This window comes from Peromyscus maniculatus, chromosome 22 (genome assembly GCF_049852395.1).
Source record: "Peromyscus maniculatus bairdii isolate BWxNUB_F1_BW_parent chromosome 22, HU_Pman_BW_mat_3.1, whole genome shotgun sequence".
Lineage (NCBI taxonomy): Eukaryota > Metazoa > Chordata > Mammalia > Rodentia > Cricetidae > Peromyscus > Peromyscus maniculatus.
The window spans coordinates 32,016,726-32,043,470 of record NC_134873.1 but is presented as its reverse complement, the minus strand read 5'-3'; the positions used below and the strand labels follow the sequence as shown (position 1 = coordinate 32,043,470).

Sequence of the window (26,745 nt, the reverse complement as noted above, 5' to 3'; positions counted from 1 at the left end):
TTTCCCAGTCGTCTTTTATCCCTCAGAAGTAATCCTGAATGAAGTGTTACGAAAACTAGAGAGATTTCTTACAGTTTTCAGTAGGAAATATAAATATAATAAAGATAAAGAATTATTGGTAGCAGCCATTGAATTGACTTTTTCACTTATGTGTCAGAGAGCTTTTATCCATTTTCTCTCTATTTGAGAAAACTGTGTGTGTGTGGGGGGGTGTTCTGCCTTCATGTGTGTCTGTGTGCCACATGCATGCTGTGCTCTGGGAGGCCAGAAAGGGGCGTCAGATCTCCTGGAAGTGAAGTTACAGATTATCATGAGCTGAGGTATGCGTGCCGGATCTGCAAGGGCGGCCATGTTCTTGACTACGGAGGCCTCCAGCCCCGGGCTTTTCCTCTACTGCATCTTCATTACATTTGGGGGTGGGGGTGGGGGGCACTAACCTAAGATGCACAGATGGAGTCAGAGGACAGATCACAGGAGTTGGCTCGCTCCTTTTCCCTTGTTGGTCCACGGATCATGCTGAGCTTGTTAGGTGGTGGCAAGCTCCGTTACCCTCTGGTGCATCTCTCTGGCCCTCTTGGAGAACGTTAAAAATAACATTCTTTTAGGGATGACCTTAGATTTCTAGGAAAACTGCAATACTAAAAGCAGTAAAAAAAAAAAAAAAAATCCATATTCTGGCCTTTACTCAAATTCAAATATTGTTAACATTGTATTCTTTTTAGAAGTACTGCTGCCGTTGTCTGTCTCTGTCTACCTGTGTAGTTACATAATTCTACTTCTGAGTCACTGAGACAAGTTACAGCCGTGGCTTCGTGCCTCTAAGTACTTCAGCATGCATTTCCTGAGACTAAGAATATTCTTTTACATGCTGCAATTTACTTACAAATTTTTATTCTCTTTAGAGCTGTAGCATAGATGTGCCATAATTTAAGTAGCTCTCTGGATACAAGCTTTGTGTTTGGGGAAAAGGCTAGAGAAGGCAGCTCACTAATAAAAAACAAAAACTAAAGTAAAAGTCATCTAATGTCTACAGTAGGAAAATTGATAATTGATAAGACATGTTAAGTTTGTATTGACTGTATTGAACAAATGTTGAAATAAATAGGCTGCAGCTGCAAGGACCAGGGCTGGGACTGAGAAACTTGTAGACTCAGGTAAGTCTGTATAAAAGGGTCTCACCTTTTGGTGTAAGTTCTGGTGATTTACATTCAGGACACCGGGGAAACTGCCTCCAGTGGACAGAGGGCTGGGTGGGGAAGGCACATCCTGGGGTATGTCCATAGCGGTGAGGTCCTAGGTCCCTGAGCAGGTAGGGGTGCATAGGTGTTCACTTTCCTGTCTTACTTCAAGCTGCAAATGTGTTCTTGTGTGTTTCTCAAAAGTGTAAGGGTAGTTTGAGTAGTTGGAGGATGCTGTCTAAGTGGGGTCCCTGAAAGAGAGGCCGCGGGCAGCTTGTGGTTCAAGGGTGTTTCTATGCCCTCTGTCTCCGGCTGTGAAGCATAAATGCTTTGTGACTTCGGACCATGTTTGCTGGTTCAGTCCACAAGAACTGTATGCATGGAAGGGTTTAGTCTGTGTGGTTGAGCAAATGATAAGAAACTAATATGAAACAAAATATATTCAAACATTTTGCTCTGGGGAGATTCAAATTGATTTGCTGAAGTTTTTACTTGTCTACCCAAACCAGAAGTTTCCATCTGCTTCCGACATAATCATTGTGTAATACTTCAGAAGTCCATTACATAGTAATATTTAGTTTTAAAAAAAGAATTTGGGCTGGGCAGTGGTGGCGCACACGTTTAATCCCAGCACTCGGGAGGCAGAGCCAGGTGAGTTCGAGTTCTCTGTGAGTTCGAGGCCAGCCGGGGCTACCAAGTGAGTTCCAGGAAAGGCGCAAAGCTACACAGAGAGACCCTGTCTCGAAAAACCAAAAAAAAAAAAAAAAAGAAAAACCAAAAAAAAAAAAAAAAAAAAAAAATTGGGGCTAGGGAGATGGCTCACTGCTTAAGAAGATTGGCTGCTCTTCCAGAAGACCCGGGTTCAATTTCCAGCACCCACATGGCAGCTCAGAACTGTCTGAAACTCCAGTTCAGGGGATCTGACACCCTCACACAGACATACATGCAGGCAAAAACACCAATGCATATAAAATAGAAACAAAACAAGAATTGTATTAAGCTTGTGTAGTAAACACCTGAGGTGTGTGACTCCTGTTCATAACAGTGAGAATCATGGGCGTGTCAGGATCAGCTGTGAGATACATCATGTTACCAGCGTGAACTCCTCGCCAGTCCTCCAGGCAGCTATACTCAGAAAGGGTGTCCATGTGGGGACATTTATATTGCTTTTTTTTTTTTTTTTTTTTTTTTTTTTTTTTTGGTTTTTTCGAGACAGGGTTTCTCTGTGTAGCTTTGCGCCTTTCCTGGAGCTCACTTGGTAGCCCAGGCTGGCCTCGAACTCACAGAGATCCGCCTGGCTCTGCCTCCCGAGTGCTGGGATTAAAGGCGTGCGCCACCACCGCCCGGCCATTTATATTGCTTTTAAGAGAGCCATACTTCACTGCCAAGTGAAACTGGTGATTTCATGTGGATTATCTGTGATTTAGCTTGATCTTGAGCTACTACACCCAGTACCCAGTGTGCTCAGTCCAATTTCTCCTCCCTGCACTACCCAGGGGAGAGAGTAGGAACTTGCTCTGCACTTGATGCTGACAGGCATAAATCTGCTGCAGAGAAACAGCCACTCCGCTCCTGCAGCATCAGCTCCAAGTGGGGACTATCTGCTCCGCTGGACACGAGCTCTTAGTCCCCTTTAGTAAGAGGTCATGACATTGGATGCAACAGTCAGCACAACCCAAAAGTTGTCCCTAGCTCTGATCCTGGGGCCAGAACAAGTCACCATCTCCTGGAGGTGGCAAGTCCTCCCTGGGTGTCAGTTGCTAATTTCGTATTTTCCCACAGGGCTTAGATTTACCTGTGCAAAAGTTTGTGAGAAGCTGTCAGCCCAAGACTGCACCCCATACACGCACCACATTCACCACAATGACACGGTGAACATAAGAAGTACCTTTCGTTACCACACAGTAAATGTGTAACCATTAAGATAACTCTAGCAGTCTCAATAGCCTGGTGAGCTTTTGGAGTCATAATATATGTGGAATTCATTTTATCCTTTCTCCATAAAGAACCCATGCTGCAATGCTTTTTGATTGTGGTGATTTTACTCCTTGTCAGGGCTCTCGGACGAAAGCCTTGTAATAAACTTGGATTCACAGGTGCATGCAGGGCTGACTGCTGCTGCTTAGCTGGAGTTGGGCTTCACGGCAGCAGCAGGCAGGGTGCGGCCGCACTTCTTCCTAGCTGAGCAGGAAGTCGGCTCTGATGGGGTATTGTAATCTGCTGCTTTATCACGGGAACCTGCTCTTGTGTAACAGAAACTCCAGCTTGTCCTCGCCTGTCCTGCAGCATTGCTTCATGAAGGGAAACAAACGCGCCGGAATATTTGTGAAATTCAATTAAAACGCTTTCCCAAGCACTCCGTTTTTAAATGCGTGCCGGGACAATTTATTACAGCCTGTGGTCTTACAGAACACATGAATCGGGTGTAACCGAGGGAACCTGTGTCCCTCTGGAAGCCCGTGTCAGATCTGTGTCTGGTGGAGTGGAGACCTCTTCTCAAGAGAAGGGGACGCAGTGTTTGTTAGCGCACAGGCAGCTTTCCTTCACGGTGTGCGCTGCCCCTGCTTACAAAAGTGCGTTCGCTCTGTATGATGAAACCTTTCCGTGGAAACGGCTTTTCACTAACAAAGGGAGCATTTTCTTCCCCTCCCTGGCTTAGCTTTCTCCTCCAAGTCTTGGCTTCTTGAGCAGCTGCACCTCCACCAGAACTGACAGAAGGTGTGACTGTGCTCAGAGATGGCCCTGAAGATAATGGCAGTGGGGTCTGTGTGGGCTCTGGGGACTGGCTTTATCGGGGCGTTGTTCTAGTTCTGTTATTTCAGGAGGTTTGGCATGCCTTAAGAACACCCGGGGCAACCACCCCACCGAAAAGGGCTTGAAACCCCCCCTTTTGAATCTTTGCTGGAGGGGAGCCGCTTCCTGCCATTAGCTGGGTCAGTTCTCAGGAGGGCCCTCTGCCCGGGAGCATCAGGAAACCCACTCGGACAGGAGGGTGGAGGGGACCGAAGAGTGCTGAGTGGGCTGTTTCTCGCACGCAGGCCCAGAGAGTCTCAGGTCCGAGTTGGGCGGTCTGCGGAGCAGGCGGTGTGCTCATTTCAGTGTCCCTGCTTCCTGTGATCTCCTTTTCTGAGGTGTGACTTCCAGCCCCACGCGGGCGGTCTCCGCTGTGCCTGTTTACTAATGAACTTGAGGATCGCATGTCTGCATCCTTCCGGATTCACTCTTCACGCAAGGTTCTGGACGTGGCGGCTTCTAGCAAAGCTGTCTCGGGTCTGTGGTAGAGTTAACCGGAACACCCAGTCCTTTTGAGGGCACCCCGTCCACACAGCAGGACAGTCATTAGTGGAGCCGAAACATTGGACCTAGCCACACTGGCCTCCAGTAGATACAGGCTACAGGCTATCTGCTGATGACCGACAGGCGGGAAGGCAGCATCTTTTGGGCCGTGATTCTTGTATATATTTATAAATAGATACTGGATAGTGTACATATCCAACCGCTGTCCTTAGCAATTTTTCTAAGTCTTCCTCTCAAGAGTTAGCCATTCTGTCATTGCTCATTAGACTCGGCAAGTGGGGACAAAGAAGACAGCAGAGCCCTTCTGAAGTCCGCACACGCTGTTCTGAGTCCTGACAGCAGAGTCCCGAAGTCCGCATGTGCTGTTCTGAGTCCTGACAGCAGAGTCCCGAAGTCCGCATGTGCTGTTCAGAGTCCTGACAGCAGCGTCCTGAAGTCCGCATGCGCTGTTCTGAGTCCTGATAGCAGTGTCCTGAAGTCCACATGTGCTGTTCTGAGTCCTGACAGCAGCGTCCTGAAGTCCACATGCGCTGTTCTGAGTACAGACAGCAGCGTCCTGAAGTCCGCATGCGCTGTTCTGAGTACAGACAGCAGCGTCCTGAAGTCCGCATGCGCTGTTCTGAGTACAGACAGCAGCGTCCTGAAGTCCGCATGTGCTGTTCTGAGTCCTGACAGCAGCGTCCTGAAGTCCGCATGTGCTGTTCTGAGTCCTGACAGCAGCATGTCTCCTTCCAGACAACAGAGAGAGAAGATGCGATGGATGCATGCTCAGCCGAGCCCACTGAGTGGCTCTCTGCCATGATGATTCATTCTGCCTTGGAGCAATCTCACACCCTCTGTGGAACGAGGTCCCTTTCGGTGGAGGGAAGGAAAAGACTCCTCCAGAGCTGTCCGTCTCGGCCTTAGCAGTCAGTGTTTAAGCAGGGTTAATACACCCCGTCCTCAGACCTTCCTGTGGGCCCGCTCACCCCCACTCGGTAAGGCACGTGTGCCCCTCGAGTGTGCTTGTGCAATCTGTGTCAGAATAAGAGTCTGACAGTGCAAAATCTGCCTGAGGGAGACACAGCCAAGTGTGGTGGCCACAGGTGCGCCCGGCTCCCGGCTCCCACCCCTCCCCTGGGGGTCACTGCCGCTAGACAGCGTGGAGGCCAGCCGGTGGCTTTTGTTCCTGGCCTCCTGTGTCTTAGACATCCCTGGAGTGTGTGTGCCCGCTTCTCAGGGAAAAACCAGCTGAGCGTTTCCACCAGCGCAGAAGGGAAACAAGGATGGAGGCCCCCGCATCTGTGCCTTGGCCCCCGCCACACACACTGGCTGTTGTCCTCCCTGGGGAGCCACTGGAGAGGCTCCCACTTCAGTAAGCGTAAGACTGTGGCCCACACCTGTTAAGGATGAGGCAGGAGAATTGTGAGATCTGGGACAGCTTGAGCTTTTTACTGAGAGACACTGCCTCAAAAAAAAAAAAAAAGAAAAGAAAAGAAAAAGAAAAAAAATTACCCGGGCGGTGGTGGCGCACACCTTTAATCCCAGCACTCAGGAGGCAGAGGCAGGCGGATCTCTGTGAGTTCTGAGACCAGCTTGGTCTACAGAGTGAGTTCCAGGACAGCCAGGGTGACAGAGAAAAACTCTGTCTTCAAAACAAAACAAAACAAATAATGAAATATAATAAATTCTGAAGTGGTTGTTTAGCCTGTCGGCTCGACCCAGGTGGACTCAGGCAGGAGATCTAGGTATGCGATCTAAGCAGACGCCTGCGTAATAAGCATCCTGGCGGAGGTGCTGCGATGCATCCAGTGCAGCATCTTATCTCTCGTCTGTCCTTCCTTTGTAGTCCCCACGGGCCCACAGTGAGTTCGAGGTAGGAGCTGGACTGATTAGCAGATAACCCAGGGGTCAGCGGGAAGCAAACTGCAACCGCGCCTTACTAAACAAGCCGTGCTCTGAGCAGGATCCCCAAACTCCTGCTCTGGGGTCCCTAAAGCTCCCTCATTACTACACTGTGGGCTCCACTTATCTAGTGAGAACATGCTACACACACCCGCAGCTCGTGTGGGACCCTTCCCTTGGGCGTGTTCTGCAGTCTCCCCTGGATGTTTACGGTAATTACATGCTGGCTATCTGAGCCTGAGAACCTTGTGGATATCAGAGACTGACTGCCCTCTCTGGGCTAAGGGCAGTAGGATAGAGGCAAAAGTGTTCCTTTTCTAAAACCAGGCCAGGGAGCAGTATGGGACCCCGGATTGGCCTGGCTTAATTGTACTGTCACTGGGGCTGTGGTGTGTGTCCATGGTCAGGCCAAACCCCGTCTCACTGACACCCTCCCCCGGGACAGGAGTGGGGCTCAGCGGTGTCATGATAATGCTCACCTCATTCGAGGCACTGAAGGAAAGTCCCTTCATCCCTCTCTGGGCTCCCTGAATGACGATCAGATGCACGGGCAGAGGCCTCAGCGCGGCGTCTGCAGCCACGGCTCCCTCCCTTCAGGATGCCACAGGCCAGCGGTTGGTTGAACTCCACCAAAGGGCGCTGCCTTCCTCTGCTCACGGAAGACGGGGTGACTGGAGCAGTACCGATGCATACATGTTCATTGTGAAAGGGTCGTGGCAGTGCTCACCTAAGGAGCACTGATGGTGGGTAGCGTGGGAGAGGCAGATGAGAGTTTGGGATATTTCAGCACATGGGAGAGCTGTGTATGGAGAAACGCTAACCAGGCTGTTGGGGTGAAAACCCAGTGTGGTCAACTTGGCTGTGCCCAAGATGGCTGCGAGGAGAGCCCACATTTGAGGTGTGACCTTTGAGACAGGGTTTCTTTCTCTGTGTAGCTCTGGCTGTCCTGAAACAGCTCTCTGTAGACCAGGCTGGCCTGGAACTCAGAGATCTGCCTGCCTCAGCCACCACTGCCCAGCAAGTTGTGACTTTTTCTTGGACGTTTTGTTGCGTGAGTGTGTGTGTGTGTGTGTGTGTGTGTGTGTGTGTGTGTGTGTGCGTGCGCATGCGCACACGCATGTATGTGTACAGTGTCTCACTGTAGCCTTGGCTGGCCTGGATCCTGTGTACATCAGGCTGGCTTTGATCTCACAGGGATTTGCCTGCTTCTGCCTAGTGAGCGCTGAGATGAAGATTGTGTGCCACCACCCCTGTGCCCCACCCCTGTACCCCACCCCTGTGTGCCCACCACCCCTGTGTGCCCACCACCCCTGTGTGCCCACCACCCCTGTGTGCCCCACCACCCCTGTGTGCCCACCACCCCTGTCCCCACCCCCCCTGTCCCCACCACCCCTGTGTGCCCACCACCCCTGTCCCCACCCCCCCTGTCCCCACCACCCCTGTCCCCACCACCCCTGTGCCCCACCCCTGTGCCCCACCCCTGTGCCCCACCCCTGTGCCCACCCCTGTGCCCACCACCCCTGTGCCCCACCCCTGTGCCCACCACCCCTGTGCCCCACCCCTGTGCCCACCACCCCTGTGTGCCCCACCCCTGTGCCCACCACCCCTGTCCCCACCACCCCTGTCCCCACCCCTGTGCCCACCACCCCTGTGCCCACCACCCCTGTGTGCCCACCACCCCTGTCCCCACCCCTGTGCCCACCACCCCTGTCCCCACCACCCCTGTGTGCCCACCACCCCTGTGCCCACCACCCCTGTGCCCACCACCCCTGTGCCCACCACCCCTGTGCCCACCACCCCTGTGCCCCACCCCTGTGCCCCACCCCTGTGCCCCACCCCTGTCCCCACCCCTGTCCCCACCACCCCTGTCCCCACCACCCCTGTGTGCCCCACCCCTGTCCCCACCCCTGTCCCCCCCACCCCTGTGCCCACCACCCCTGTCCCCACCCCTGTGCCCACCACCCCTGTCCCCACCCCTGTCCCCACCCCTGTCCCCACCACCCCTGTGCCCCACCCCTGTGCCCACCACCCCTGTGCCCACCACCCCTGTGTGCCCCACCACCCCTGTGTGCCCACCACCCCTGTGCCCACCACCCCTGTGTGCCCCACCACCCCTGTGTGCCCACCACCCCTGTGCCCACCACCCCTGTGTGCCCACCACCCCTGTGTGCCCCACCACCCCTGTGTGCCCACCACCCCTGTGCCCACCACCCCTGTGTGCCCACCACCCCTGTGCCCCACCCCTGTGCCCACCACCCCTGTCCCCACCACCCCTGTGCCCACCCCTGTGCCCACCACCCCTGTGCCCCACCCCTGTGCCCACCACCCCTGTGTGCCCCACCCCTGTGCCCACCACCCCTGTGCCCACCACCCCTGTGCCCCACCCCTGTGCCCACCACCCCTGTGCCCCACCCCTGTGCCCACCACCCCTGTGCCCACCACCCCTGTGCCCACCACCCCTGTGCCCCACCCCTGTGTGCCCACCACCCCTGTGCCCACCACCCCTGTGTGCCCACCACCCCTGTGCCCACCACCCCTGTGCCCACCACCCCTGTGTCCCCACCACCCCTGTGTGCCCCACCACCCCTGTGTGCCCCACCACCCCTGTGTGCCCACCACCCCTGTGTGCCCCACCACCCCTGTGTGCCCACCACCCCTGTGTGCCCCACCACCCCTGTGTGCCACCACGCCTGGCTTTTTTGTTGTCTTCAGTGCAGTATCCTGTATTTCTGAAATTTATGATCACTATTAGTTTTATAACGAAACTTAAATGTTCTGAAATACAGTTGTAATTTAGACACATCATAATGATGAAAGACTGCCTTAAAGAATAAATGGAATGATATTGTATACTTTTTGGTCATTCAGAAATTTAAAAATAGGCTCTGTTTAAAAATAAATTCTCCCAGCTGGGCGGTGGCGGCGCACGCCTTTAATCCCAGCACTTGGGAGGCAGAGCCAGGCGGATCTCGGTGAGTTCGAGGCCAGCCTGGGCTACCAAGTGAGTTCCAGGAAAGGCGCAAAGCTACACAGAGAAACCCTGTCTCGAAAAACCAAAAATAAAAAATAAAAAATAAAATAAATAAATAAATAAATTTTCCCAAGACTGGTAGCTCACATCTGTAATCCTAAAACTTGGTGGGTAGAGGCAGGGGGATCACAAGTTTGAAGCCAGCCTGGGCTACCTAGTGGGTTTTAGACCATTTGGGCTACAAAGCAAATCTAAAAGCCAAGGTAAATACTTAAATAGGAAATTTTTAAAGTGAAATCTAAAATGCCAGCTTGAGATTAGAAAAATTTAGAATCTAAGTGTTAGTACAAATGAGTAGATTTACATTGTAAGGAATTATTTTCTCCTCTTTTCATATTTGAAAAGATGGTGGCCAATTCATGACAGACTGATGGATCAGCTCTCTGTGTGGCAGTTTTGAAAACATACTTAGTGGTATTAGCCTACCAAATTGCGGCTCATTAGCGACCTGTTTGTCAGGAATTTGTCGTCTATTAAATCACTTTTCTGGGTGAGGTGATTGTTTTTCTAAGGGGCTGTGTGCTGCTCTAGTGTTTTGCTTGAAGGTAAAAAGCACTTACTATGTCTCCTCTTGGCCTTATTGAAAAGGATTAGGAGCTGCCATAAATCCTGTCAGTGATGCTAAAATTGTCTTAACTTCAAAGACACTCTAGGCTCTGTGCAGAGAGAAACAGAGTTCTAAATGAATTATTTTTTTTTTAAGGAAACAGACACTTTCTCCCTAAAGACTGATGAGAATTTGTGTTTTTTTTTCTCTTTTAAATTGGCAAATTAGAATACAGGTAATTGTATTTTAGCATATGTGTAGAATTACTTTATCTCAATGCTAGAAAGGTTTTGAAAGAACGCATTGCCACCTTGAATGGGAGCAGTCACTTTGTGCTCCCCAGCAGTAATCAATCCTGTGTGGATGTCATAGCATGGACTAGAAGGCGGTGTGCTCCTCCTGAGATTCATGAGCCTAGGTAGTGAAACCGTGTTAAAGAAGGTACACGACAGAGATGCCTGTGCACCACGAAAAGTCAGATCAGCATAGGATGACGTCTAGACGCCCACACCCAACTGCATCCTGCACACTTACTCCTGAACCCTTTTATAAAGAAATAGTAATTCCTCAGTCGGCGGGAAGGACTCGACTCAAGGCAGGGCTTTCTAAACAACTCCATTTCACCGACTGAGCTCCAAGTGGGGAGCGGTTGTTTCCGTTACTGAGGGAGAAGTTTTGAATGGTTAGCCCACTGAAAGTAGAAAGACTGGAGATGGAGGGGTAGCTCAGTGGCAGAACGTGTGTGCCGCACCCCCGCACCCCCGAAAAAAGAGGAGGCGGTGGAGTGCCTGCTTGGGGAAGTGCTGGTTGGAAGCCAGGCACCTCCCACTGGGGATTCTGAGGGTTTCCTGTGCTGCTGTCCTTGGTTGGACAGTTGCCCCGCGAAGCTGATATGCAGAGCAGTTTGCCCAGCGGGTACTGTCTTTCCTCCTCCCCCTCCTCATTTTCACAGCGGCAAACCGACGTCTGGGAAACGCACATGTCATAAATGTGGGCAGCACAATGGGTTTTCACAGCCGGCGCAGTCAGGCCTTCGGCCTCCAGCATCTCCCCAGGTTCCTCTGGCTAGCCATGAGCCGGCCCTCCCTGGGGCTGTCCTCACGTAACTGCACAAGACTGGGTCCCAGACTGTTGAGCCCTGTTCTTTTCACACACTGAGTCCTTCGCTCACGTCTGGCACCCTTCTTTGAACTTTATATTTTGAAAACTCACATTGTTGCATGTAGCATATGCATTTTATTGCTGATTCTTGTTGCATTGTGAGATACCAAGATCTACCCACTTGTCCCATCCCCGGCAGACATTCATGTTTCCTGCTTGGGCTTCTACAAACAGTGTTGTTATACAATGTCTAGTATGTGTATCCCAACAGGCTTGCAACATTTCTGTCAAGGATAGCCTTAGCACGGTCCCCACTGTAACGAAAACCTCGATTTTCCTGAAATCCCATGAGACACTGTTCATATCACTAGGCACGTTCATAAGCTTCATGTGGACAAATGATATGCATAAAAACCAGGGGCAGAATGTGTTCTCTAGACAACTCCAGACTTCTCTAAAGTTTCAAAGAAGAGTGTACATGCCTTTATGTGAAGAGCTGTAGTATGAAGTTGAGCTGCAGACTTTTAACTTGTGACTTAGAGAATGGTGTTATCGCCCTCATGGGATCAGAAATGTTAGGTCACCGTGGGCACTCCTGTTTCTGTGATTTGACAATGAATGGGAAAGTATGGGAGAGGAGGGTTGTGGGTTAGAGCAGTTAAGACCATGCTGTGACTCAAGCTGATTGATTGATTGCTTGCTTGATTGATTGATTAATTGATTGATTGATTGATTGTACTGGGAATTGAACCTACAGCCTTGCTAATGCCACTGAATTGTATTTTCGCCCAGTGCGTCTTCAGCTGAGTCTCGGTTTTCTTTTTCCTTCATATCTAAGGCAGGAAGTAATGATTTCACTAAATCATGAGCAAGGCAGGATGGAGTCTATGAGCCAGGTAGAACTGTGTGGCATTTTAGGTTAGTGTCGTGATTGTTTAAAATGGCCAGATGTGAATAGTAGGATTTATGAGTATTCACCTTTCATATTTTTCTCCATATTCTAAATTGCATTTAATGAATGCATAATACTTTCTTGTGTGACTGGCTCTCACTATGTAGCCTTGGAGCTGGCATGGAGCTCACTGTATAGACAAAGCTGGCCTTGAACTCCAGAGATAAGGTTCCATCTGCTCTCCAAGTGCTGAGGTTAAAGGCATGTACTGCCGTGCCCAAGTCTAATAAATACACAATGCTTTTACAGTTTTTGTTTATTTGCTGATCTTGTAGGGGAGGTACAGGTGCCCCATTGCACATACTGTGTGGTGTATAGGGACCTCAGAGGGACCCTTGTCAAAGCCAGTTCTCTCCCTCCACTGTGTGGGCCCCAGGGGTTGACTCAGTTCCTCGGGCTTGGTAGCGAGCACTTGTACCTACTGAGCCATCCTACCAACCCACACACTGCGTTAAAAGATTGATTTATTCGTGTGTAGTGTGTGCAGGTGCACATGTGCATGCAGGTTCCTGTGGAGACCAGAAGAGGGTGTGGCTCTCTGGAGCTGGAGCTCTCTGATGCAGGTGCTGGGAACTGATCTTGGGTCCTCTGCAAGAGCGCACGCCTCTAATCCCAGCACTCAGGAGGCAGAGGCAGGCGGATCTCTGTGAGTTTGAGGCCAGCCTGGTCTCCAAAGCGAGTTCCAGGAAAGGGGCAAAGCTACACAGAGAAACCCTGTCTTGAAAACAACAACAACAAAAGAGCAGCTAATGCTCTTAACTGCTGAGCCATCCCTCTGGCTGCCCTCCTACCCCACAGATTAATTAATTAATTAACTAATTAATTAATTCATTCAAGTCAGAAAATACCTTTAAAATAATTTTAAGAAAATATCTTTGTTTTATTTGAAACAGGGTTAACTCCGTATAACTCTGTATAACTCCGACTGTCCTGGAACTCACTCTGTAGACCAGACTGGCCTGGAACCCAGAGATTCACATGCTTCTGCCTCCCAAGTTCTGGGATTAAAGGCATGTACCACCACCGCCTGGCCTGAAGAAAATATTTTTAAAATAATTTATGTTGCAAGAATTACTGTCCTGATTATGTCTTTTTAAAATTTCAGTCTTGGCCTGACTATGGAGACATCTATAACAATATGATTGAAGTCGCCATATTTTTGGACTTGCCTCGTTTTCCAGATATAACTGAAGACTGCTACCTTCATCCCAACGTCTTGTGCATGAAGTACTTACTGGAGCTCAATCTCCCTGGTGAGCTGTGGTGGGCGGGGAGGAGGAGGCTTTACCAAGTTACACTAGGCAGAACAGAAGGGCCTTTCAGCTGTAGCTACTCAAGCCACCTGAGGGAGTCCGTAGTGACAGGAACTTAATTCAGAGGCTTCCTTAATTTAATTCGGACCGTATAACGTGGTTAAAGGGACAGTGCTCAGAAACAGAGTTCTGTTTCTGTGTGACTTACACTTGGGAGAACTCGTAGCTTCTGTGGCAAGTTGACTGAGTGCCGGTGAAGCAGCAAGTGTCTCTGTGGGCCTTGGTGATCTGCGTGGAAGAGCCACACTCTTCACCTGAGAGCATGAGGACTGCATAACGAACTCTAATCCAGAACAAAAATACAGGCCGAATGTGAGCTTGGGGAGGAGCTCAGGGCTGGACTGAGCCAGCAGGGGACCCTGATTCAGAACACAGCCTGGTAACATGTGCAAGTTCCAGTGCCCAGAGGCACAGAGAACAGTGTGGACAGCCCAGTGAGCTCTTCAGAGCAGCGAGGCTGATGAGCGTCTCAGCCATCTCATGCAGACCACGTGCCAGGCAACCCGGATGCGGCCTGGGGCGCGAGGCCCCCTGCATTTCATACCGGACTAGAAAGATGACGGCTTGGACTTCTGCTGTCTGTCTGGGTGGATTTGTTTGTGTGGGGGGTGCCGGAGGGGTTGAGGCAGGGCCTGTCTATGTGGTCTTGGCCTGGAGCTCCCTATGTAGACCAGGCTGGCCCAGAACTCACGAGACCCTTCTGCCTCTGCCTTTGCTGGGCCTGTGGGCGTCAGTCACCGTGCTCAGCCTCGGAGTGACTGTTGCTGAGTCACCACGCTCATGTCACTTCCCTTCTCCTGCTTTGTTGAGGTGGCCTGTGTTGGGTTCCTAGTGTAGCAGGTGAGGGGAAGCAGCAGTTCCGATTACGACGGGACAGTCTCTGTGTGTTGGCATTCAGATTACAAACCATCGGTCCATGAAGGAAGTCTTGGGGGAACCTTAGCACCGAGACAGGGCTGCCTGGGGAAGTCTGCTGGTGTTACCCAGGTCTTCTGAGAAGCCGTTGGTATAGCCACAACCTGTGACGTGAAAACCAGCCCGAGAAGCTGCTGATACGAAATGGGGGGAGAACTGTGGAGGTGAGGGGACCAGAGAGCTGTGCAGACAGAGGCAGGTGACCGTGCAGGCTTGGGGAAATTTGAGACCTGCTGGGTCCGGGAGCCGACAGTTTTCATGAGTTCTTGATCAGGAGTATGAGCTGATGGTCTCACCTTCACCGGGGTGAGCAGACGGGAGCCCGGCTCACGAGGGAGCAGGGACGGTCGTAATGGCGAGGACAGATGGGGATGGGGGCCGCCAGCACTGACCCCGGTGCTTTAGGCAGGTTAGTCCGCGTCACATTCATGACTAGAAGACAGGGTCGTGGCTCAGGTCGGGTAACGCGTCTGAGGTCACACGGACCTAGTAAGGGTAGGGTCCGCTTTTCCCCTGTGCCGTCTGCTCTGTGCAGGGAGAGGTCAGTGAACCGAGACCCGTGTCGATTCTGTGAGCTACATGCTTCTCTTCAGAGGCTGTTTCCTTCAGTTAGGAGGCTGTGGTGCACCTGTTATATGTAGGCCAGTGAGGAGTTTCCTATACAACTTAGAACTTTCAAAGAATATCCCTCTGTATAACAACATATTTAATCTCACTTTATTCTCTCATAACCCACTTCACAAATGAGGAGGCTTTGGCTAGGTCTAGTGGTTCATGCCTGTAATCCCAAACCTAAGCTACACAGCAAAACCCTGTCCTTTAAGGAAAAAAAAAAAAAAAGGTGCAGAAGCTGAGGCTGTGTGACTCTGATCATGTGGCTCCTGATTGGGAAGGCCCTAGGGTTTCAGGTTTTAAGTCTCACGTCGTAGGGCTTTCCTACCGTTCATATGGCCTGTGCTGAATGCACAGTTTCTCGGGGAAAGCACAGCATGTCGCTGAGAGTGTGTGAGCCTCCAGGGCTCACCGTGGCACCCAACAGCCATGTGCTGTCTGGAGGTCCGTTCTACACACACGGTAAGTGTCCCCTGCTGTAGAGGCACATGTGTGGGGCAGCACAAAGCTGGTATGTGCCTGTCTGCCATGAGACCCAGTGTGCCCCACGCATAAATGTTTTAGGAAGTCAAGTAGGACTTGCCAGGATTCACCCATTTCTGTTTCTACACTGGCCTCATCTTTTAGTATTTTATCAAGTATTGCTCTCCAAAGTCCTGCATGGCATCATGTTTTCAATAAAAGGTTGCTGGGTAAGGGGCTGCAAGCCTATAACCCACTTCCATTAGAGTCATTGAGTTCGAGGCCAGTCGGCGCTATACAGCAAGCTCCTGCCTTACGAACAAAGCAGATGTGCACAGATGCTTTATGAACATGCACACTACTGTGGCCTGGCGAGCCAGGTAATGTAACCTGTGTTCGACTGTTTCGTTTTCCAACAGACGAAATGCACAGCTTAACCTGCCAAGTGGTGAAGATGACTGGAATCGGAGAAGTGGATTTTCTGACCTTTGACCCTATCGCCAAAAAGAAAAGGACAGTTAGATACGATGTGCAGGCTGTGGCTGTCATCGTGGTCGCGTTGAAACTGCTCTTTTTGCTGGATGACAAGTTAGAGTGGTGAGTCCACGGCAGGTGCTTCTGCTAGTTCCCCGATTGCGGGGACCCTGTGTTTCCTCCGCAGAATGTGGAGTCCGCTGTGCTGTGGCCACAGGCGGCTGGTCGTGCCTGATTCTGGGCTAGCAGCATTTCTCATCATCATGTTCTCCCACACATTTCTGATTTTTAAAACATCATCGCACATTATAAAGAACAATCTGGCACCGTATCAGGACGCCTTTAGGCCCCTGGCAGCACATCTCTCAGAAAGGTGCTTTGCAGTGTCATCCTCTTAGAAGTCCCCAGGATCGAAGGTCTCTGTCTTCGCCAGGACAGTGACTGCCTTTCCAGCTTAGCGCCTTCTCCTCAGAAGTTGGCATTAGCTGTCCAAGCTGGGTGTGGCGGGGCACTCCTTTAATCCTAGCACTTGGGAGACAGAGACAGGCGGATCTCTGTAAACTCAAGGCCAGCCTGGGCTACACAGAGCTACATAGTGAGACCCTGTCTCAGAAAACCAAAATAAAATAAAAAATGAACGTCCAGCCACATGCCGTCTAAAGACGTTGCCTTGTGTCTTGTCATCCCCAGGTCTTACTCTGGTCTTGCTGAGGCGTATAATGAAAAACACAGAGAAGGTACGTGGGTTTTGTGTCGGTCGGTTCAGCGTGGTTGTGGATGATGTGAGGACAGCGATGGACAGTCACGCACACGCGTGTCCGTGTGTGCACTGGGTCTTGTGCTGTCCTTTCCGTCTCTAGATCTCGTTGTTATGTCTGGCTGCAGGAAATGTGGGAGGTTTCTCTTGGGTTCAGGACCACCTGTTGTTAATTCTTGCTCGCTCGCCAGACCAGCCCATCACCCCAAACCCCTCACCCCAAACCCCTCACCCCTCACCCCACACCCCTCACCCCACATCCCTCATCCTACACCCCTCACCCCTCACCCCACACCCCTCACCCCTCACTCCACACCCTCACTCCAACCCCCGCCCTTTTCCAGAGCCCGAGCTGATCCTGCCTGCCACCATGGCTTCTGGCAGACTCCCCTGGATACTTAGCACATGGGATTATAACCGATGGCCTGCGTCTGTCTGTCCCTGCTAGACTGCCGCTGTTTATCAACCCTTAGATGATGGGCTGGCGTGCACTTTGTAAGTGACAGACAGACAGACAGCTGCTGTGGATTGAATGCAGGGCTTCACACGTGCCTTGGCCAGCTCTCTTACCCTGAACTGTACCCCCAGCCTCTTTTTGCTTTTTTATTTTAAGACAAGGTCTGGCTAAGCTGCCCATGTTTGTGTCGCTTTGTACGTGATTTATGATCCTCCTGCTTCAGCCTCCCAAGTAACTGGGTTACAGTCCAGTGCCGCCAGGTTCAGTTCATACTTGCTTTTTGAGAGTTTATCTTTGATGTGGAACACAGTTAGCAGCCAAGAGTGACTCAGTGCGGGTTTTGTGTCTATATGAATACTTAAATTCAGGTGTGGCTTCCGTTTGTAGAAAGATTTTTGGTCATTGGTTTTAGGAGTTTGGGGTTAATATTCTCGGTTCATGCGTTTTCCATTATGTGTGTGAAGTGAGACGCTTCTTTCTGTCCAGTGCTCACAGTAACACGCACATAGGTTGAACTAGACGTCCTCTGATGCTCCTTCAGTGCTAGAGGTGAAGGCCAGTTGTGTCGATGTGGCTAAGAGAGCGCTTTGACTTTCCCATCAACAGCACAAGGCTTGTGTCTGTGCTCTCCACTGCCCTGGGTACCGCCCCTCCCTCCCCTTCACCCCTCCGTCCCCTTCACCCCTGTCTCGTGAGGAGCCTGGGGCCCGAGAACTTGAGTTGACTCAACTCTCAGCTGCCCTCGGCCTTTCCAGTCCTTTGCATGGCCTCCTCTCTGCTGTACGGCCTATGCAGCTGCACTGTTTGCTGAGACCGGCCAGTTGGAAAGATTTGTGCAGCAGCCTTCTCCAGGAGGCAGCAGAAAGCCCTTGAAGCCGAGGAGAAACTAAAAAGATTTCAGGGTGGTCTCGTGGGCAGAGGGACAGGTGGCATGGAGCGCCGGTGTGGAGACCGAGGCTCTCTCCTGCTCTCCATGCGCTGCCATGGATGTTGTCCTTGGGAATGACCTCGGGTGTGATGATGCGTCACTGTGATGGATGGATTCCACTGCTAAGCACGGATCTCATCTCTTTCAGACAAGCCGCAGTTTGAGTTCAGAAAATGGTACCAGGTTATGAAGAAAACTTTTGATGAGAAAAGACGAAAATGGGAGGAAGCGAGGGCCAAGTATGTCCCCCACCTCTGCCTCTCCTGCCCCATCCCCCACCTCTGCCTCTCCTGCCCGTGTCCCCCACCTCTGCCTCTCCTGCCCCATCCCCCACCTCTGCCTCTCCTGCCCGTGTCTCTCTGTGTCTCTCTGCACTCATCAGTGCATGCTTGGCAGCATGTGACCTTTCTCTGGAAATGTTGGCCATGTACATTCTAGTTGTTCCTTTCTTTAAGGGAAGGCAGGAAATAGAGGTTCATGTGAAAATGGGTTGTCATGGATGACACCAAGGGGCAGGCGTTCAGCATGCTCAGGGGCTCTGTGCCCACACATCAGGGGCAGTGACCAACACTGGTTAGTGGAGGCTGCCACCGCCTGTGTGTGTGTGTGTGTGTGTGTGTGTGTGTGTGAGAGAGAGAGAGAGAGAGAGAGAGAGAGAGAGAGAGAGAGAGAGAGAGAGAGAGAGAGAGCACTATCATACCTTGTGGAGAGGACGGCTCTGGTACGGGATCCACTGGACAGCCCTGGGACCTAGTGTCTCCCTGGAAAATGGATTCTTTTAAGTAGACTTACTCCTTTTGATTACAAAATACTCCCCTGATGTAGCTAAATGCCAGTACTTTGAGGCATATAACTAATTCTAATCCTGCAGTATGAATTATTTATTATTTTATGTGTTTGTTTACTACAAGGGATGGAGCCCAGACCTCCCTTTTGCTCTGGGCATCATCTTTTGGGCTGTGAGATGGTCATCCCTGCATTTTCTAAAGTTGATCGTGGTGTTTCGCATGAGGTCATGAAAAACGCTGGTAAAAACAGTAGTTTAACCAGCTCAGGAGCCGCCAGCTTACGCAGGGCTGAGAAGAGCCTGGGTGAAAGTCTAGAAGCACATGTAGAAGAACTCATTGCTGGGCTGGCGGAGATGGCACAGCCAGCAAGCATTAGGTCGTGAGTTCAATCCCCAGCACCCATGTAAAGAGCCAGATGTGCTGAGTGCACACCTGGAACCCAGCACTGGAGAGACAGAGACAGGAGGATCCCAAGGGCTTGCCGGCCACCCAGTCTAGCCTAAGCCCCAGGTCCTCAAAAAACAAGTTGAAGGGGCTCCTGAGGTTGACCTCTGGCCTACACACACATGCACATGTGCACACCACGGAAGAAGAGAGGGAAGGGAAGGCTTGCTGATCTCCTGGGTTAGGCAGAATTTTCTTAGTTACATCAAAAGCATGATCCATAAAGGAGAAATTGGAAACTGGACTATAGAGGGAACAATTTCTTCAAAGGTAATTAAGAGAAAACAAAGCCTAGTCTTAGAGAAAGCAGTTGAAGACTGGGCACAGTGGTGCACGCCTTCAATCCCAGCAGTTGAAAAGCAGAGGCAGGCAGATCTCTGAGTTCAAAGCCAGCCTGGTCTACAGAGTGAGTTCCAGGACAGTCAGGGCTGCATAGAGAAACCCTATCTTGGGAAGCAGAAAAAAAAAAAAAAAAAAAAAACCCAAGAGAGAGAAAGAGAATGGTTGAAGATCACATGTATGATGAGAGATTTTCATCTATAAACTATAAAGAATTCATAAAAATAGGAAAACAACTCGATTTTTCAAATGAAAAACTGAAGACGTACAGGACATACAAGAAAAGATGCCGGTGTCGTTGAAGGGGTCACTTTCAAACTAGAATCACGCACACCAAGCATAGGAGTGCAAAGTGGTACGTACGTTCACGCAGAAGTCCCTATGGAATGTTTGTTGTGACTTTTGCTAGTGATGAGACAGTGACTGGCATATCCCGCCATGCAGCCCACTGAGAGCACAAACCAGAGCCTGCCCATCCAGCCAGCAGTGACTCCTAATGTCTTGCATGCTAAGCGAGGGCCCAGAGGTTGCACACCATAGCAGTCTATTTATATCACATTCTCAAAATGGCCGGGCTTGCAGGATAAGGACCGTGGTTGCCCAAGGTCAAGGGTGTGTGAAGGATCCACTACAAAGGGCCCTGGCCTTTGGAGCCATGGGGCTGTTGTGTGTATTAGTCACAGCCGTGATTACACAGCTGTGTGTGAATGCTAATTGGAAGTTCCCTGAAAGGGGTTTCATTATATGGAAATTATACCTTGATCCTTTTTTTCAAACAGTGAAAAGAGGAGGGAAGCATGTAGAGGGTCTAGCTAGAAACGCAGGCCTTTGTGTGTCTCTTTGGGAACCTTTGTGTGCTGGAGAAGCAGGCAAATGGGGGCAGACGTCTGGAGGAGACCCATTGCAGGAGGGCGTCCAACAGCTGGAACTTTGTCATCCTCGGTCCCTGCCTGTCCCATCTTTGGGGCATGTGGCCCTGGGTGGCAGGGATGCCTCCTTGATTGTGGTGGTAGCCACTTGTCTAGGTCTTCTTTATCAGTGCACAAGAAATACCCATCTAGACCCAGCTCCTAAGGAAAGCTTGGTAGTGGGTGTTCCTGAGGACGTGACCATATGGGGTCCTTGTTACATTTATCACTTAAAAAATAAATGATAATTTTAAGATGTCTTAGAGAACCACACTCACCATAGAGCTAAATGACCAGCTCACTGATGTGTTGTTTTTGTTTCAAGACAAGATTTCTCCGTGTAGCTCTGCTGTCCTAGAACTGGCTCTGTAGACCAGGCTGGCCTTGAACTCATAGAGATCCGCCTGCCTCTGCCTGCTGAGTGCTGGGGTTAAAGGTGTGCGCCACCATGCCCAGCTAATTTGAATTTTTTTACTCTTTGAGAAAAATCTCAGTTCTTAAATTGGGTAAAGTGATATTTGTTACTTAATCCTAACATTACTAAACAGTCTGTGTGTACAGTGTTTTTTTAGAAGCATAAATATTTATTTGTAACAAAGGAGTTTGTGTGCAGTGTTGAAAATCTACAACTTCTTGTTATATTTACATTTGCACTTCACCTTTTTAAACAGACATTTCTAATCATTATTTTATACTGATATAGATATGTAAATACAACATCAAGTTCAGTGGTCCTTCAGCATTTTCCACTTAATTTTTTTTTTTTTAGCATAAAAACAGGTTATAGCTGGGCAGTGGTGGTGCATTCCTTTAATCCCAGCACTCAGGAGGCAGAGGCAGGTAGATCTCTGTGAGTTCCAGGCCAGCCTGGGCTACAGAGTGAGTTCCAGGAAAGGCACAAAGCTATACAGAGACACCCTGTCTCAAAAAAACAAAACCAACCAAACAAACAAAAAAAAACAGGTTATAATTCCAAAGTCCAGAGTTATTTGAAACTGGAAAATATTTTCTCTGTAGGAAATGGTAAAAATGATAACATTTCCCAATAAGCCCTTTTAAGCCAAATAATAGCTGAATTATACATATAAATATTGATTAGATTCTGGGATACAGAAGAAACCTATCTTCGTCTGTTCAGAGAGCTATGTTTTACTTAAGTTGTGTAAGTGGGATTCCTATTTATCTTCCCCTTCACCGTTTGATTTATGGCAGACATTTTTCTATAGGCTAATCCATAATCTAAAAAGATTTTAGCCCCCCCTCCTGAAAGTACAGCCAGTATATCCTTTCATCAGCTTGATACAGTACAAATTCTTATCCTAATAGTGAAATGTTTCACTAAAGCATGCCCAGTGATTGGGCAAAACCAAAACTTATTATAAGCCACACTAATCCTAGGGTTCTCCCTGCTAGGTAGCCTCCCTGGATCTGTGGGTTGCAGTCTGATTGTCCTTTGCCTTATATCTAGTATCCACTTATGAGTGAGTACATACCATGGTTGTCCTTCTGGGTCTGGGTTACCTCACTCAGGATATTTTCTCGTTCCATTTGCCTGCAAGTTTCATGGTGTACCACATTTTCTTAATCCATTCTTTAGTCGACGGGCATCTAGGTTGTTTCCAGGTTCTGGCTATTAAGAATAGTGATGCTATGAACATAGTTGAGCATGTATCTTTGTGGTATGATTGAGCATTCCTTGGGTATATGCCCAAGAGTGGTATGGCTGGGTCTTGAGGTAGATCAATTCCCAGTTTTCTGAGAAACCGCCATACTGATTTCCATGGTGGTTGTACAAGTTTGCACTCCCACCAACAGTGGAGGAGTGTTCCCCTTGCTCCACATCCTCTCCAACACAGACTGTCATTAGTGTTTTTGATCATAGTCATTCTGACAGGTGTAAGGTGGTATCTCAGAGTCGTTTTTATTTGCATTTCTCTGATGACTAAGGATGTTGAGCATTTCTTTAATACATATGTTTTCTTAACTAACACTTAAGAATGAGGGGAGTTTTATAGGTAAATGGAGACATTTGTGTTTCTGGCTTCCTGCTCCTTAGTGTCTTTTCCAGAAAGTTCTGGTTGTTTCATGAGTACCTCTGAGCCAGGCACTTCGCCAAGAACTGGATATGCCACACCTAATGACTGCATAGGGTTTGTACAGTATAATTTGGTGGTTGTTTTTCTTGTTATTAAGACAGAATTTCATGTAACCCTGATTGGCCTCAAATTCACCATGTAGCTCAGGCTAGTCTTGAACTCCTAATTCTTCTACTTCTTGAGTATTGAGATTATAGGGCTGTACCACCACTCCTGGCAGCACATAGCAAAACATATTATCTTTTTTTGTTTTTGCTTTGAGATGGTTTCACCACATAGTCCTGGCTGGTGTGGAACTCACCTCACCTCTGCATTCTGAGCACTGGGATTAAAGGTGTGTGCAACCACCCTCCAGGCCCAGCAAATATGATGCAGATTACTCTTGTAACAGCCCTTTAAGAGTAGGAAACAGGGTACAGATGCTAAACGTGTTTGTTGGCTTATTTATTCATCTGTTCCATATTAACAAACACTTCAGTTGAATGCCTACTGTGTGCCCTCGAGGGCATAAAGGAGACGAGACAGCCCTTGCCTTCCAGAACCTCCATGGTCACTCGGGCTGCTGGACACTTGCAGAAGCAGACCAGACCCTCTGACCTCTGCTGTTATGGTGTCTTTTTTTTTTTTTTTTTTTAAAGTGGCCTGCATCAGAGTGAATTTTTTTATTGCAGTTTCTGGAAGTCTCCTACTTTGGGAAGCACAGGGAGGATGAACAGGAGCTTGGAAACATGTTGATATCTGGTCCCACACCAGCAGCCCCTCCTGGGCAGTTTACTAACTGCCTGGACCAGAAATGGTTATGTCACTGTTCATTTGTGGTCACTAGTCACCCGCAGGAATGCAGATAGCACTTAGCCTATGCCCTGGGGTGGGGGTAGGGACCCTGTGGACCAGCTCAGCCCAGCACCCTCTACAATGAACACACCTGACTGGCCTTCCCTAGACAAGATCAGGTTGCCTCGGCGAAGGGATGTTCTTAGGTCTGGCGTGCTAGAATTTGGATCCTTCCTTCTTCTCACCAGGAAGAGGGTAGATTTCCTGACACTGTGTGCCAGAGAGACTGGCACTGTCTATTTTGTATGAGTTTTCAAAATCGGATTTCTGAGGGCAGCCCTCAGTGATGAGCATGGGGCGGAGGCAGGAGGACAGCAGTGAGTAAACAGCAAGGGGGTGTGCGGTGATGGAAACGTCTCTCCTGTGTTCTGTATAATGGCTCCTGAAGGGTCCTTGTCTCCTACAAGGAGCATGACACCGGCCGGCTCTCCCTGCCCGGCTCTCCCTGCCCGGCTCTCCCTGCCCGGCTCTCCCTGCCCGGCTCTCCCTGCCCGGCTCTCCCTGCCCGGCTCTCCCTGCCCGGCCCTCCCTGCCCGGCCCTCCCTGCCCGGCCCTCCCTGCCCGGCCCTCCCTGCCCGGCCCTCCCTGCCCGGCTCTCCCTGCCCGGCTCTCCCTGCCCGGCCCTCCCTGCCCGGCCCTCGCTGCCCGGCTCTCCCTGCCCGGCTCTCCCTGCCCGGCTCTCCCTGCCCGGCTCTCCCGGGTGCTTCCTTCTGGATGGAAGCGCTGCTGAGAGGCTGCAGACCAATGCCCAGAGCCCCTGAGCTCCGGGTCCTGCCTCCGTCTCTGGACTGGGTCTGGGCAGTCACCTCCCATTCTGCTCCACTTCTTTCCTGCCTTGTACAGATATTCTTGGAAAACCGAAAGACCAGTCTACCGGTCGCACATCGACAAGTCAGTCGCCTATAAGAGAAGAGGTGAGTGTGCTGGGTTCCCTGTGTTCCAGGTGGCGGCAGTGCAGTTGGGAGCCCCAGCCGTCTGCACACAGAAAGCCGATGCATGAGCACGCTTCCCACTCAATGGGGATGTTCTCATGTCTGTCTCCTTCAAAGGAAACACCACATAGAAACCCACCTTCTGGGAACTTGTCTGCCTCTTCATAGCTGAGCTTAAGGGCCCAGCAAACTCTGAGATCATCCGTTTCTGTGACTATGAGGGCTCTGTTGGGAAGCTTGTCTTGAGATGGTCTGGTGCTCTTTTTAAATCATTGTTAAGTAACTTCCTGCGGCCCCTCATGCAGCGCCAGCCTCACCTAATGCTACCTGCATGTTATTGCGGTTATGAAACCAGCTGGTGTGAGTGTGCCCTCAGGAGGCGGCTCCGGGGTTGGAGGCCAGATCGCCCCACCCTCACCCCCAGAGGCTAAGGAACCAACACTAGTCCATTCTTATGAACTCCAGGCCTCACTTGTGAATTGACGTTTGCTTCTGCCTTCCATCTGCAGAAATGGTGAAGAATCTTCAAAAGCAATTTAGTGCCCTGGTTGGTTCCATGCCTGTGGTGGAAAAGAAGGGCCCTTCGAGTTTTCAGTTCAACTGGACCGAAGAGGACACTGATCACCCTTGTTTCCATGGCCATAGCCTCCAGGGACTCCTGATAAAGAAAGGCCAGTCCTTGATAACCAAGAACTCACTGTATTGGCTCAGTACCCAGAGATTCTGCAAAAGGTACGTATGTTTTCAAAACTCCAGAAGCTTGAGGTGTGATGAGATCTCCAGCTCTGCCTGAAGAGTGTTCCTTTCCTCTTTGAGGTTACTATATAATCACGCCATTTCCTATCTCCCTTTCTTCCTTCCAGACCTTTCCAAAACCCCTCCTTGCTATCTTTCAGATTCACTGCCTTGCACTTTTTTCATTGTTACATACATGTATGTATGTATGTATGTGTATATATGTGTGTGTGTATATACATTATCTATATCTATATATAAAATATATAAACACACCCTGCTCAGTCTTTGTAGTGTTACTTGTATGTATGTGTGTGTGCATGTGTGTGCATGTGTGTGTGCGTGTGTGTGTGTGTGTGTGTGTGTGTGTGTGTATGTGTGTGGTGTATGTGTGTGTGTGTGTGTATGTGTGTGTGTGCATGTGTGTGTGTGTGTGTGTGTGTGTGTGTGTGTAGTGTTACTTATAGGTACGTTTTCAGGGCTGACCGATTGCTGCGCTCTTCGCTGGGAAAGACTGTTTCTCCTGCCCTCAGCGTTCCTTAGTTGTCTGTAGTTCTTTGTGTAGTGTCGAGGCCTCACGGGCTCCTCTCCTCCCCATCCACTTTGGCATGTCTGTTGTCCTTGTTCAGCTTGAGTTTAGGCAGTCGTGTTAGTGAGACTTTGTGGGTGAAGCTGCTGACGTTAGGAGACACAACCTCATAGCAAACGCCTGGTCCTCCGCCTTACAGTCTCCCCGCCCCTCCTCTGCTAGGCGCCCTGAGCCTGGGGTACAGGAGCGCTTTGTAGATGAGCCCATTAGGACTGGGCTCCCCACCTCTGCAACTTGATTGGTTGTGATTTTCGGGCCTGGCCCCCATCTACTGCAAAGAGAAGTTTCCTCGGTGAGGATGTGGGTGACACTTAGCTGCGGATGTAAGGATGGACACAGAGTATAGTTAGTGCTGGTTTACTAAAGTGATTGTCGGTTTCTCATTCCTTAAAAAACAAACAAAAAACCCTCAGGAGTTTAGGGCACACACACACATGGGTCACACTGCTCAGAATGATGGCCAAGGGATGTGTGTTTACTTGTCTCTAAGCATGACTACAGGCTAGATCAAACATTCCAGAAATCGAGGTTGTTACAGCGAGACCCCTCCCGTCTCCAGCTTAGCAATCATGGACACTGTGAAGAGTTTTCTCTTTGTATAATTAAGGAGCCTCAGCAAATTTTCCAAGCTTTCCTCCTAAATACAATCCTAAACACTGTTTTAACCGTATCTACTGGCAAAGGGACTTGGGAGGTGGTTAGTGGATGGATGCCAGAGTTTCTGAATTACTATTTAAAGATAATTTACCTTTTTTCCTTCCCATTCTAGCTACTGCAAACATGTGACAACCTATGAAGAATCCAATTTTTCTCTGAGTTACCAGTTTATACTAAGCATCTTCTCGTTCTTACTAAGAGTAAAGACCTCTGTTCTCCATGAAGAAGTGAGCTTAATTGAAAAGAAACTTTTTGAAAAAAAATACAATGAATTAAAAAAGAGATCAAGACCCAAGAAAATAAGAAGACACTGAGAACCATAGAGGCGCTTGCTTGGAAGGGCTTGCCATAGGGTAGCGTCGGATCTTAGTGCCACTTTCCAGGGAGTTGTGGGAAATACACTATTGTACACACATACATGTTGACATGTGTCTCTATATGCATTGTAAAATAGGTGAACTTTGAATTATTTTCATAAAAGCTTTTTTCAGAAAATTAAAACGTTATGTAAACGA

The 26,745-nt window shown here is 49.8% G+C and overlaps 1 protein-coding gene across 2 annotated transcripts in view; it reads left to right on the top strand.

Annotated features, from left to right (window-relative positions):
• Positions 1-26,745, top strand: part of Taf1b (TATA-box binding protein associated factor, RNA polymerase I subunit B) — a 67,522-nt gene extending 40,777 nt beyond the window's left edge. For both annotated transcript variants that reach the window (XM_006976616.4, XM_076559644.1), the window contains exons 9-15: positions 13,096-13,243; positions 15,712-15,889; positions 16,457-16,503; positions 18,057-18,147; positions 24,161-24,231; positions 24,759-24,981; positions 26,343-26,745. In XM_006976616.4, coding sequence (XP_006976678.3) covers positions 13,096-13,243; positions 15,712-15,889; positions 16,457-16,503; positions 18,057-18,147; positions 24,161-24,231; positions 24,759-24,981; positions 26,343-26,544 — 960 coding nt within the window. In that variant the 3' untranslated portion in view covers positions 26,545-26,745. The remainder of the gene's footprint in view (positions 1-13,095; positions 13,244-15,711; positions 15,890-16,456; positions 16,504-18,056; positions 18,148-24,160; positions 24,232-24,758; positions 24,982-26,342) is intronic.